At 57.9% G+C, this 12,749-nt stretch overlaps 4 protein-coding genes across 4 annotated transcripts; all 4 read right to left on the reverse strand.

The window, feature by feature from the left end:
• Positions 1–90: 90 nt before the first annotated feature.
• GGS23DRAFT_599297 (uncharacterized protein) lies at positions 91–2,727 on the reverse strand (the record flags this gene model as incomplete). The annotated part of the gene is made up of 5 exons (XM_051518914.1): positions 91–1,470; positions 1,525–1,692; positions 1,748–2,172; positions 2,229–2,556; positions 2,617–2,727. The coding sequence occupies 5 exons, from the start codon at positions 2,725–2,727 to the stop codon at positions 91–93; spliced, it is 2,412 nt and encodes an 803-aa protein (XP_051369190.1).
• Positions 2,728–4,432: 1,705 nt separating this feature from the next.
• On the reverse strand, positions 4,433–6,233 carry GGS23DRAFT_580253 (putative isomerase YbhE). The gene has a single exon (XM_051517118.1). The coding sequence runs from the start codon at positions 5,966–5,968 to the stop codon at positions 4,799–4,801; it is 1,170 nt and encodes a 389-aa protein (XP_051369191.1). The 5' UTR covers positions 5,969–6,233; the 3' UTR covers positions 4,433–4,798.
• Positions 6,234–8,589: 2,356 nt separating this feature from the next.
• On the reverse strand, positions 8,590–9,426 carry GGS23DRAFT_606779 (NAD(P)-binding protein; the record flags this gene model as incomplete). Its single annotated transcript, XM_051519947.1, has 1 exon — positions 8,590–9,426. The coding sequence occupies one exon, from the start codon at positions 9,424–9,426 to the stop codon at positions 8,590–8,592; it is 837 nt and encodes a 278-aa protein (XP_051369192.1).
• A 1,295-nt stretch (positions 9,427–10,721) lies between these two features.
• On the reverse strand, positions 10,722–12,614 carry GGS23DRAFT_613725 (uncharacterized protein; the record flags this gene model as incomplete). Its single annotated transcript, XM_051520589.1, has 3 exons — positions 10,722–11,904; positions 11,986–12,423; positions 12,485–12,614. The coding sequence occupies 3 exons, from the start codon at positions 12,612–12,614 to the stop codon at positions 11,135–11,137; spliced, it is 1,338 nt and encodes a 445-aa protein (XP_051369193.1). The 3' UTR covers positions 10,722–11,134.
• Positions 12,615–12,749: the final 135 nt, after the last annotated feature.

Raw genomic sequence — 12,749 nt, forward strand, 5'->3', positions numbered from 1 at the left:
AACGTTCATAAACTTAAGTGTGGTTGTGTTGCCAGCAGCAACCGAGCCTGGTGAGGGCTCGATACCGGGCTCGGCGGGACGACTTACCGCCTACGACCGTCCACCATCGGCCTGGTTGCCGTTCACATAGTTCCCGTTGGTGATGCCGCTGGCAGCGTGTGGTTTATGGACCACCTCCGGCGCGGAAGGGGTGTCCGTGCTCTTAGAAGCAGCGCCGATAGAAAATACAGGGCTCTCCCACCTGTCACCCTTCCGTGCCAGCTCTTTGTACTCCGTAGCCTTAGAGCTAATACCCCCCGGTAGGCGGATGTTGGGGAAGATACTGTCCTCCTTGGTGACGGTCAGGTTGACGACCTTGTCAGCCACCTTGTCCTCGGCCTTCTTCTTGCCCCGAAGCAACTGCTTCTGGGCGGCTTTAACGTAACGATTAAAGATGTTGGGGGCGTTCTCGGGATTGTGGCGAGCTCCTTCGAGAGAACGGTCGGCCTCCTTCTTGATTTGATACAGCAGCTGGTCGAATTGACTAAAGTGCTCCTTGAGCTGTTTCTCGGCAGTCTTCTGAATGACCGGGCGGAGAACCCTCAACATGATGGGCTTGAATAGAGCAAACAGAATCTTGTGCTTAGACTTGACAAGCTTGATCTCTAGGTCCGTAACGTCCACCTCGGCCTTGTCGATCTTGAAGTAGTGTTGTCTGTCCTTGTCATCCGCGGTGGACAGCTTCAGGCGGAAGCAGAACCCATCGCCGCCCATCTTTATGTGAGCAACACCCGTGTCAGTGAGGGAGGGAAATCCTCTCTTGCGCTTGACGTAGAAGCTGACGTCACGTAAGTCCATCTGGATCCCGGCGACCTTGACGTCGATCGAGTTCTTATTAACGCTGGTGAACTTCTTACGCCCCCAGCGGAAGTAGTTATCGCTATAAACCTCGAGGACGTTCGGCATAAAGTTGTCGCTCTCGAGGACGAGGTTCTCCACCACGGCGTCGATCTCGGGATCCGAGTACTCGATGCGCGGGATCGGTATGTAGGCGATCCTCTCAAAGGCAGCCGGGAGGATGACCCCCGTCAGGTCCTTGATAAGATGCGGCTTAAAGACCGCCCTGCCGTTCTCGCCGTTACCGAGGTCCTTGAAGAGCTTTTCAAGGGATGTCGCGAAAGCTTTATTTTGAGCATCCTGTTCAAACTGGTCGGCTAGGAACTTAACCTCGTCGACGACACGGTCTGTGTTGCTCTTGTACTTTTGCCTTAGTAGGTAGTTGCCGTGGTCATACAGATAGTGCCACTCTTCGTTGCAGGTATCGTCGTCCATAATGTAGCCCTGCTGTTGCAGGCATTTGCGGATGAAGCTGTCGACGGATTTGAACCAGTCCTTGAGCTCGTCATCCCTGTTTGCAGCATCATAGATGGCGTTAACGGCAGCCCATAGGTCGTCACTAGATGTCCCATTGGCGAATCGTTCGACGAGGGTCTACGGGATAGGTATTAGCTGTGTTCACGTTTTTCGAATGTCGGATGTACGAACCTTCAGATCGGCTTCAGCGGCGGCCAGACTGGATCGCGTCTCTCTAAAAGTGCTATTACCTCCCGACGCGAGCACTTGAGTGTGATGGCCGTACTGCGCGGCCAAATCGAGCAACGTAGAGATAGCTTGGTTGTAATCAGGGTGTTGCTGGCACTCGACTACCATTTTCTATTTCCATCTTAGTGCTACCATTCGCAAACAGAATCGGCGCAAGCATGCCTACCTTGAGCCTCCAGATGGTTTGGTCGCGGCGTTCCTCGGGTATTCTCTCGGATAGGTACTGTCTGGCGCGCTTATTGTACTCGGAGGCTGTTTGCTTTGCAGATTTTCGGATCTCCGGGCCCACATCGGATTCAGACTGTGTTGTAGGTCCGGCGATACTGTCCGCCGTCGACGCTTCCGACTGACCAGTGGCTTGGGCACCCGAAGCAACGGTGCCGTCTACGTCTTCGGCCGATTTTCCCTTACTAATCCCTTGAAACCTTGACTTGAACGCGCCTTTAGATAGATCGGGGGCATCATGCCACGTGTTGTCCTCGGCAGGCTGGTCGATCTGAGCAAGGTCCTCCGACGAAGGCCTCACCTTACCTGCAGCATTAGTCGCGACATCGCCAGCAATGTCGCGCAGTAAGGTGGCAGCATCCTTCACTGAAGAGGATGCATTAGTACATATTTACGAGCGCCTTTATATTATGACTACTCACGGAGCTTGCGGAACTGGCCGTTCGTGATGATCAGAGTGCCCAGAGTCCGAAGCCCCTCGAGGGCCTGGTCACCCTGCTGCCTCGCCGTGTCTTTATCTACGGGGGCATCGGGCGTGTTTATAGTCTTGGCATCGAACTGCTGGGTCTGCCAGATAAAGTCCTGGAGAAGGTTGCCCTCGTTCTTGGACAGGAGCAGCTTTTTGGCCTGGTTCACGACATCCTTGAAATCGGATACAAGTTCCTGGCCCTCCGGCGAGAGCTTCTTAGAAGGGCTTGCTAGCGCTCTCGAAGTGAGGAAGCTGTTAAGGGCGACATCGATTTGGTCGTTCTATCGCCGCGTGTTAGTCGGGACGGGATCTTGGTCATTCTCGGGGAAAGGAGCACTTACAGAGGGGGCCTTGCCGATCTGAAAGGCATTGACGATGCCGTATAGCTGAAGCTTGCGATTTACGTCGGCCTCCTTCTGCTTAACATCGGTCGGTCTATTAACGGTCGCCATGGCGGCGAGCGGGGGGAACGGGCTGTCTGGATATCTGCTCCTTGCTCGGTATGCAGCAAGGCCGTTTTCGAACAAGGCAGCGAAACTGACAGGACAGAAAGATAAGGGTTGAGGGGTATCACAAGGCGCGCGGATTATCAGTCGAAGACGATGTGGAAGCCTTGGCTAGCATGGGGAGAGGGAGAGAGAAAAGGGGCATGGATATGGGTGGAAAGGACAAAGGCGATTGATATGTTTAGCTGACGTAGGTCGGACGTGACTATGATATAATCGCAGCTACCTAAGACAGCGCGGCGTCGAGCATGAGCGCATGCAGCTACGGCATCTACCTCCCAGGGCAGCTGCGCCTTACTCATCTATGAGTAGGTCCCCTCGAGGGATGTGACTGCCCAATAATATCTCCTGACGTGGATGCCGCTAGCCGGTCTCCAGCCCCTGGCCTCGGAAGGAGAGAGAGACATGGAGCTACAGAGCGGAACGCTGCTCGCCGCCCCCTCGCGCGATGTACCTATTAGTACCTGGGTAACCCAGACGCCTGCCCTGACCCGAATGCAGCTGCCCGCTTGTAGGCGCGTAGCCCAAGGTACCTCCCAAGGTACCTAGGTAGGTAGGAGGTACTTAGGTAATAACTGGCACGCTGGAAGGTATACAAGACAGACAAACCGGAAAGAGGACACGAGATTCGCGGGGAAGGCACGCTACGTCGCGTCTTAGGGGATGATGACGTGAAAGTCTGGAGACGGCCGCGGTCGAGCTGTCCAATGGAGTACGTCATCGCCGCCCGTCTCTCCGAATGGGACGCGCCTCTCCGCCTGCGCCAGCCTGACCTCTCTGCTTCCGGTCCGACTAAGGAACAGCAACTAGGCTAGACGAGAGCGAGAGAACTTGTGCGCCCAGGCGATCAGGGAATCTCTCGGCCAATGCTACCAGAACTGGTCTCAGTCGCCGACTGCGGGAGCAGCTGAGACACGTTGCAGGGCTACAGGGAACCCGAACATCGTCTCTCTCTAATGAAAAGAAAAGCCTGCGATGTTCGCGTCAAGCTCCAACAAGGACCTTGGATCAGCCACAAATGCCAGCACCGGGCAGGCAGGCGCTTGTCTCACTCGCACGGACGCAGCCAGCCGACAGTGAGCCCTGGCCTTAGGTACTGACTTGCCTGGCTCCACCGCACTCAGACATTGGCATTGCGCCTTGTGCATGGGAATCATTCTAAGAACCTCTTGCAGGAAACTCGAACTGAAGGTCGCCCGAGACGGCTAGGTGGTACGTACGGAACAATGCAATAATATAAGCGTCGGACTCTCGAAAGTCTTCGTTTTATTCTCGCACGACGATTAAAATACAATAAAAATATAAAGAATACCTACGAATACTCGCATCAGTTCTCTCTCTCTTCCCTGTTCATCTCCACATTCGGCATGACGTCGTGCTGTCCCAGTCACCCTCCGAGCTATGATAAATAGTCTGCTGTTCGCGACACGCCGTGGCGCCTCGCGTAAGGTAAAATAAGAGGCGGCCAAATAGGCCGCTCAAAACCGGGAAGCTTCTTACACAAGAGTACCTACACAGGCACCGACTCATAGGCACGTACCTTGGTAAAAACAACTCACATCCGTCCTTCTCGACCCCTGAAATACTAACACGCTCTCGCTCGCTCGCCAACACATACCTAGGTATTCACAGCATCGCCCTAAGCGCAGATATAGGTATGTGAATGCATATCAAACATTGAACTGGTGCCACTAAGGGCTCTGCATGGTCTAGGTAGATTGAAGAAAGAAAAATGCATCTATGTACACTAAGTTCGAATTGCCGCCGTAGCGGCAACCCCGACGGTCTGCGTCGAAACGAACGCCCACTTGGTGCGCAAGTCCGGCCCGACCCGGCTCAGTCCATCGTAAAAATTAATAATAAAAATAAAAACAAAGCACATGTGCGAGAAGAACGCCGTACCCGATGCAATGCGATTCGTCTCCCTTCTTCAATCCATCAGGTTCCGTCGTATCCGTGCCCGTTTACTTCTCCTCTCCATCTCTCTCGCGCCAGGTAGCCTCCTTTCGACAGCCACCTAGATCTCCAGCACGAACTGGGGGCCGACCAGCTCCTCGGTCGCGAGCGAGAAGGGGATGAGCTCCGAGCTGGCCAGCGTCCCGGCGGGCTTCGAGTGGAGGGCGCCGGAGCTGGGGCAGCGGTGGAAGGCGACGAGGCCGGCGTCGCCGCCCTGGTTGGCGACGAAGGCGAGCGTCTGCTTCTCGTCCTTGCTCAGGCTGAACATGCGGGGGCGCAGGCCGCCGCTCGACACGGACCCGGCGAAGTCGAGCTGGCCGGCGGCGCCGAACCGGAAGTGCGCGATGCTGTCCGTCTCGTTGCCGCTGATGCGGTTCGACACGTACACGTCGCGCTGGTTGCGCGCCACCACGAGCTCCGCCGCCGCCGCCGTCGTCGCGTTGGCCGGCGGGTTGGTGCCGTACGTGCTCTGGCGCTGGATCTCGGCGAACTCGATGCGGTCGTCGGCGTACTGCAGCTCGTACAGGAAGAGCTCGTTCGAGATCTCGGTCGCGACCGCGTAGTAGTGCGTGTCGCCGCGCGTCAGGAAGCCGCCGTGCCGCGGGCCCGAGCCGGCCGGGAGCGTCGCGTTGCTCGTGATCTCGTACCGGTCGTCCTTGCTGTCGAGCACGAGCAGCGTGTCGCCGCCGAGGTTCGGGATGACGAAGAAACGGCCCGTCGGGTCGAGGATGGCCTGGTGCGGGCGGTGGGCCGCCTGGCCGGGGCTCGGCACGCCGGGGACGGGCAGCGTCTTGAGCAGCTTCAGGCTGCCGTCGTCAGCGGTGACGTCCCAGACGTCGATGGTCTCGGCGCCGTAGGCGGTGCCGACGATGCGGGTCTTGTCCGAGTTGAACTCGAGGAAGACGACACCGGACGAGCCGTTAGTAGCGGACGTGACGGTGGGGTTGTTCAGGTCAGCGCTGAGGCTGAAGAGGCTGGTGTCGTTGGCGTTCTCGTTGACGGCGTACAGGTGGGTGGGGTCCTTGTAGAGCAGCCAGCTGGGGCCGGTGCCGACAGCGGTGTGGTTTCCGGTGATGGAGAACTTCTTGCCATCGAAGTCGGCGGTGAGGACCTGGAAGGGGGCGCCGACGACGAGCTTGTGGGTGACCTGATTCTGGCGAGCCATGACTGCTGCCGATACCGAGGTGACCGAGCTCAGAGCGAGCATGAGCGTGGTGAAAGTGCGGAACATATTGCCGGTTTAGGGCTTGTTTGCTTTTGTGTTGTTCGAGTTTGCGTAAGGCGAATGAGTAATCAAAAATAGCGGAGACAAGCAGGCTTGTTACGCTGTCCGACTCAGACAGACGGCTATATATACGAGAGCAGGCGCTTGACGCGTAGGACCAGAGAGATATTCCTCTTGTTGATATCGACCTCAAAGAGAAAGGGAGTACTGTAGAGAGGGCGAGAGTCACGGACAAAGCGATTTGTAGCGAGAACCAGCGGGCGGGCGGGCGGGACAATAGATAGGATCAATAGACACAATCAACGAATGGATTGATCGGCTGATTGTTATCCTCGATGCGGGACAAAGGGGGCAGTAAAGGAAGCGTCTCTGCCCGTAGATGGCTGGGTGAGGTGAGATCGCAAAGGCAGCAAGGGCGGCGAGCTAGGAATAAGGAGGTGGATCCGTTTCTGGGTTGCCTGTCAGCTACCGGGTCACCGCATCGCCGTCTGGGGGGGCGTTGAAACGGAGGGAGGGTGTTCGTGCACGCCGCCGATCTCTCCGACTTACACGAGGTTATTGGATATAACTTATGCGCCTGCACACAGACCTTGACTGGTTGGGCCGGGTAGAAATACCGATGTCTCTGGTTGGCGAGGGATCGAGAGTAAGGAATGGAAGCAAAGCGACCCGAGCACTTCGCGGAGCCGTGGAAAGAAACGAAAGTTAAGCTAAAGAGAGACAGAGAGAGAGAGAAACTGGACTGGATGAAAGTGATCGTGATGGAACTGTGAGAGGAGGGGGACGAGTTGGCTACTAAATAAAGGACGAGTTGCCCTCTGTCCTCGCCCTCTGCACTGGCGGCCTGGTCTCGTACGTGGCTTACGTCTTACCTGCTAGGTCGAGATAGGTAGGTTGCTGTCGTAACTTGCCGTTGCTGATTTCCAGCGACGCCATTCCGCCTCTCTTCCGTCGCTATGTTTAGAAAGAGGGTCAGGGGAGGGGGGGGGGGTGAGGATGTAAGTACTTTACTTGGTGTAAAAACATACCTAATCCATGTTCGCATACATTGCCTTGAAGGCCCTCTTACACATACTTATTATTACCTACACCGCAGATAATCCACACATCCGCACACAGGCATCGTGCCATCGTCAACCACACCTGCTGCATTCGCTCCCTCACCTCCCCTCCGCCGCCGCAAGCCCTCACCCACATGTTGGATGGCCGAATGGTCGATGGTCGACGGCCCGCCAATGCGCCAGCCCAGCTCGCCGCCCGCGGCTACGCAATACCTACGGCCAGACCTCCTCCCAAAAATACGGTGCGGCACGGAATTCGACTTGGCGGGTTTAGTGCGCGTGCTGGAGCGACGCCGAAGTGAGGATCGACGGGCGCGAACCCGGATCCATCGGTGCCATCCGTAATTGGCTTGCTATTATCAGTCGCCCGCCCGTCAATTGCCTGTTCCTGACTAGTTGCCGACTCCTTTTTTTATTTTTATTTTTTTCCCCTTTCTCTCTTAGCTCTCTCTCCCTCTCTCGCACGTGGGAGGATACCAGGGAGGGATCCGCGATACGTAGTATGTAAGCGGGTACGCACCCATGTCAACGGACGAGACAAGCTAGGATGTCAATAAAGAAGCCTCCTCTGTGCTCCAATCATATCCCCGGCCCCGCCTCATCTTCAGACGAAAGGGCGAAAGAGACGCAGAGAAACCGAGGGGAACGTGGATTGTTCGATGAGGAGGAGCCGAGAGAGAGAGAGAGATCTAGGCCTGAAACATTGCGGCTCACCTCGCCCCAACACAGTAAGTAACCCAAGGCCATGCACTGCAACGATACTAACGTCCAAGAAGAAGAAGCCGACTCCGTGGAATTAGGCAGAAGCAGAACGAAGTATCCCCGGCGCGTATTTCTGTGTTCTCTTATATTTGCTGCGCTTCCTCGCCAGTTTCATCCGCGCCGCTGACCTACCTTTGTCGTTTATCTATCACGCACGTGAAGTATCTACGTTCCGACTAGAATCGCGGCTCGCCCTGCGTAATAATAACACCGCCCCCTCCGCGGCCCCGTTTTGGCATGCCCTCACATGTCCCAGCGAAGAGAGCTACCCGGTTCGCCCTGGCGGCGTCGGCACTTGACGCGCGCGCGATGATGCAATATTACTGTGAAACGTAGCTATCCTCTCCCCCACTCCCCCCCCCAGAACGCACGGGTAGCTAAGCGGAGATGGAAATACGGGTGCCTAGGCGTGTGTGTAAATATAGGTGGCATTAATGTGCGAGAGTAGCACGTCGACACGATCGTGGCGACGGCGGGGAGACGAGTCTCCCTCTACGTGTGTGTTGGAGGCATCCATCGGTCGATAACCTCGGACGAAGAGGCTAGGTGTACCTATAACAGTACAGGGCAGACGTCAAACGACGATGGAAACACGCAGGAGGCAGTGAAGGCGAGAATACCATGTGTTAAAGTAAGCAAGCAGACTCAAGCACATGGAAAAGTAAACCTCTTGAAAAATGTAAACCTCTTGAAACTCCACCGGTCCGCCTACCTATCCGCCCATCCCTCTCCTTTCCTTGCCTCCTTTGTACGCCGCACCGTGCTGTCAATTCCCCATCCCTATCCCCGTCTCCACCCGAGCATTCACCACGTAATCGTCACGACCTGGTTCTCGTACTTCGCCCGCTCACCCGCGTTCTCGAGCAGGTTCTCGTAGATCCAGCGGCCGGCGTCGTCGCGCGAGATGCCGTACCCGATGGCCGGCGCGGCACCCGCGCCCGCTCGCACCCGGCGCTCCGGTTTGCCCGCGTCGTCGGTCAGCAGGCTTGGCCGCACCAGCGTGTAGGCGTAGGCTCCCGCCGCGGCGCCCCCGACCAGCACCTCCTCCATCACCTTCTTGTCCGCGTGCGGCACCCGCAGCAGCAGGTGGTAGACGGGCGTCTCGGCGAGCGGGAAGTCGCGGCCGCTCTCGCTGATGCCGCACGTGCTGACGGCGACGATGCGCGGGCGCCACGCCGCCGCCGCCGCCGCCGCCTCCGAGGCGGGCGGGGACGGGGACGGGGAGGCTGCGAGGTCGAACTGGGCGCGGACGAGGGCGAGCGCGTCGAGGAGCGCGCGCGCGCCCTGCTCGCACACGTGCGGGTCGTCGATGGTGCGGCGGGCGAGCTGGAAGACGCCGCCGATGGAGGAGACGACGGTGTCGGCGAGGACGGGGCCGCCGGGGCCGTCGCGGGCCCACACGAGGCAGCGGGCGATGGCGGCGGCGTCGTGGGCGTTGCCGGGCTCGACGCGCAGGTTCGCCGGCGGCCCCGCCGGCGCGAACCGGTCCGTCAGCTTCGCCGGCGTCCGGCACAGCGCCACGCAGTTGTGGCCCGCCCCGAGCGCGCGCGTTAGCGCCGCCAGGCCGACGCCGCCCGAGCCGCCGAGGAAGACGATGGTGCGCTTGGCGCTGAGGCTGCCGGGTGCGACGGGGGACGTCATTTTTTCTGCGCACGTGTCTAGGTAGGTATGGATAGGGGGCAAGGGCGGCGATGCGAAGCGATGGTTGCCAGTTAAAACCAGTGAGGAATGGGCGTAGGTGGGTATATTATGTAGGTATAAGTGTACCAGGGATTGTGGTGTCGTGCGAGGGCCTTTCTTAGATGGTATGGTAGATATCAGTGGGCGGGTAGACTTGAGGATCACCGTTGATGGTAGACCAAAAACTCCAAGTCCCTTGACGAGGGGATCCTGTTCCATTTATCCTCGTCCATCGTCGCTCGTAGCGTCCGCCAGTCTGTCGGATCGTGCACATCTCGCTCGCTCGCACAACCCCCACGCACCACGCAACACCACGGCGTAACGAAAAGAGGCGTCGCGGGCAGCATCTCGGGCATTAGCGCGCGCGAGAAGGCCGCGATCCCTCCACGTTGGAAAGCCCGGCAGGCCGAATTTGCCGTGGTCGGTCCAGGGTCAGAAAGCGATGTTTGTGGCTCAGCTTTCCGCTAGGGGGGGGATCCAATCCGGCTTGGCTGGCCCGTGAAACTAGATGGGGGCGGAGGGGTGTGAAGCGGAGGTTTTATCTCGCCGGCTCGCTCCTCGCTAAGGCAGCACAGCTCGGAGACCTCGGCTCCACGCTAGGCCGCCTTGGGCCGTGCCCTTACAGGTTCCCCCCGGGGCTCGTCGCTGCTCCTCGTCCATCGCCGAGCAGACTCGTCATCGCGTCCGAGACGGGCCAATTCGATGTGGAGGCACCTATGATCTTGACATGGGTATCTAGATATACCTTTCGTCTCTAATCCCCTCTCGCCGTCCGTCTTAATGGCATCCTATCCATGAGTAGAGCATCTGAGTTTTATCTCTTCAGCGCCGACGCACCGATTCCTTCTTACGACCCACAATCCACCGCACCGCCACGCGCCTGCGGCGTAGTCGACGGCATCGCGCTCGTAGGTAGGTATATCTTCCAGGAAGCACCCCCTCCGTTTTATTCATTTACATACCTACCTCTTTACTCACCTTCGCAGCCCAACATCGTCTCAACCCTACCGAGGAGTTGCCCACACCCCAGATTGCCAGCACCCCAACCCAACACCTAATGAGTCATGCGTGCCATCACAGCTAGGTTTTCGGGGCACGACACCGTTCGCGTGTCTCGCGTGGGTGCCTATTAAGCATACCTTAGGTAGTACCTAATAGTAGCTTCATACACTGCATCGCAATCGGACCCCCCAGGATCATCTCTCATGCGCGATACCCAGTCCCCTCCCCTTCCCCAACTCCTAACCGTATAGAACACCCGGGGGATAGGTAGTCCAAGTAAGTATCCAAGAGTCCCCTAAACACAACCCCTTTGTTTATAACGAGAATGACCATCGTCGCGCAGGGGTCCGGAAACCTCAGCGCCACGCCTTCACGTGCGCACCAAATCTAGCATCCGAAAAGGAATGGACGGCGTCGCGCCATTACCACCCATATTATGTACATCATATTCATATGCTCTGTGCTCAAAGCCACGAGATCTACCCTGAGTCCGACCAAGGTTACCTAAGGAGGGGTTGGGGGGGTCGCGTAGACCGATATCAAGCCACCCCTCTCCCAATTTTGCCCGAAAAACTCCCGTATAACCACATCCATCATGTCCTTGTAGACATAGGCTGGCTCTAGCAAGGATTCCTAGGTAGCCATCCCCAGCGTGGCTGTCGCTCCTTTATAGCCAAAGCACGCCGGCTACGGCAACGAGAGCGGCAAATGTGCTAGCGCCGAGAGCGCGTTCTTGCCTCACTCCCTGGTTCTGGCTCGTGTTATCCTCGCCGGCCCCGCACACCTGCTCGAAGCTAGCGGTGCAGGCTGCATTAGGAGAGCCACCGACGACCGTAGGGCTGTTGCTGTCGCCGCTGCTACTTTCGGCTGCCTGACCGTTCGTACCCGGACCGCCGCCGCTGAGCCCCGGGATGACCGCCTGAGTGGTCTGGGCCGCACCCGAAGACGGGTAATCCTTTTCCATATCCAGTCCGGTGCCCAGTAACGACTTGAGGATCGTGTTCGTATCGCTATCTTCAATGGTGTCGTTAGTGGCTTTCGCGTCCTTGTATACGTAGCCCTTGCGCAAGTTGGTGCCCGGCGCCGTGTCGGTCTGGTAGCACTCCATGGTGATTTCGCCTACGGTAGCGTAGTAGTACCCGTTCCTCAGAATATCTTCCGAGCTCCAGTCGATCAGCCCGCCTGCCCAATCTCTCGTGCCTTCGGGGTTCTTCTCATCGCCGCCGGGCCAGAGAGAAAGCTGAACACGCGAGGGAGTTTGTGGGTACGCCCACTGGTTGTGAGCAGCGTCCCACGTCTCGGACTTGAGCTGCGTGCGTCCAAGTCGACCATCCACGTACCATTCGATCTTGTCGGGGGTCCACCTAATCTCATAGGTGTGCCATTCAGTGTTGGTATTGGTGACGCCGGCTTGGGAGATATTTCCTCCGTTGGTGTCTAGGAATTACGTCAGCATACTTCGATAACAACCACCAGAGGCATGCCAGCTTGAGGCGCATCGCAGAGGGACATTCTTACAATCGGTGATGCCTTGGAAGTAGTAGTTGGTCTGTGTGTTTGCCAGGCTGTTGCCGATCCATTCGAAATCGATCTCGTCCTTCACGTCGCTGAACAGGATGAAAGCGGTAACAACACCTGCGCCACGCGAGGTCTTGATACGGGCCTTGACATTTCCGTACCACATGTACACGGTCGAGGCTAGGACGGTGCCGGCAGAGCGGGCGGGCATAGTCAAGAGGACATTGCCGTTGTGAGCTAGGGGTCTGCCCTGGGATACCCAATCGGCCTTGGAAGCGTCGCCGAGGTATTTTGCCCTGTCGACGATACGCTCGAGGTTATTCATCGACATCGACCTAGACTGGCAAACAGGCGCAGCGACACACGAGTCGAGGGTGAAGGACATGCGCGGATCGCAGCCGCCCAGGCAGTATGCGCCAACACCGCACTGGCCATATTCTATCATTCGCTTCAGGTCAGCCTCGTTCGCGCTCACAAACCGAAGAAAAGGGAGGCTTACGGGAACAGCAAGGGGCCGACTCCGGGCACTTCTTCGTTAGGGAGCATGAGGGGAGCTCCTGGGCAAGCACAGCGGATGCGCCAAGCACGGCCAGAGCCACCGTTGTTGCCATTCGCAACATCCTGGACATGGCTGTCGCGGTCGTCCTCCGGGTATAACTTGCGGGATGGGAATTCTCGAGAGATCGTCCCCGTACGGATGTCGTACAGGCGGCCTGCAGCCGGCAGCGAGCGGTTCGACGGCGTCTCGCCGGAGCGGCGTACGG

Source organism: Durotheca rogersii (assembly GCF_024521655.1).
Source record: "Durotheca rogersii strain YMJ 92031201 chromosome Unknown GGS23scaffold_23, whole genome shotgun sequence".
NCBI lineage: Eukaryota > Fungi > Ascomycota > Sordariomycetes > Xylariales > Xylariaceae > Durotheca > Durotheca rogersii.

Excerpts from the sequence above, each read along its gene's own strand:
- GGS23DRAFT_580253 (XM_051517118.1), bottom strand. The coding sequence starts at position 5,968 with ATGTTCCGCACTTTCACCACGCTCATGCTCGCTCTGAGCTCGGTCACC.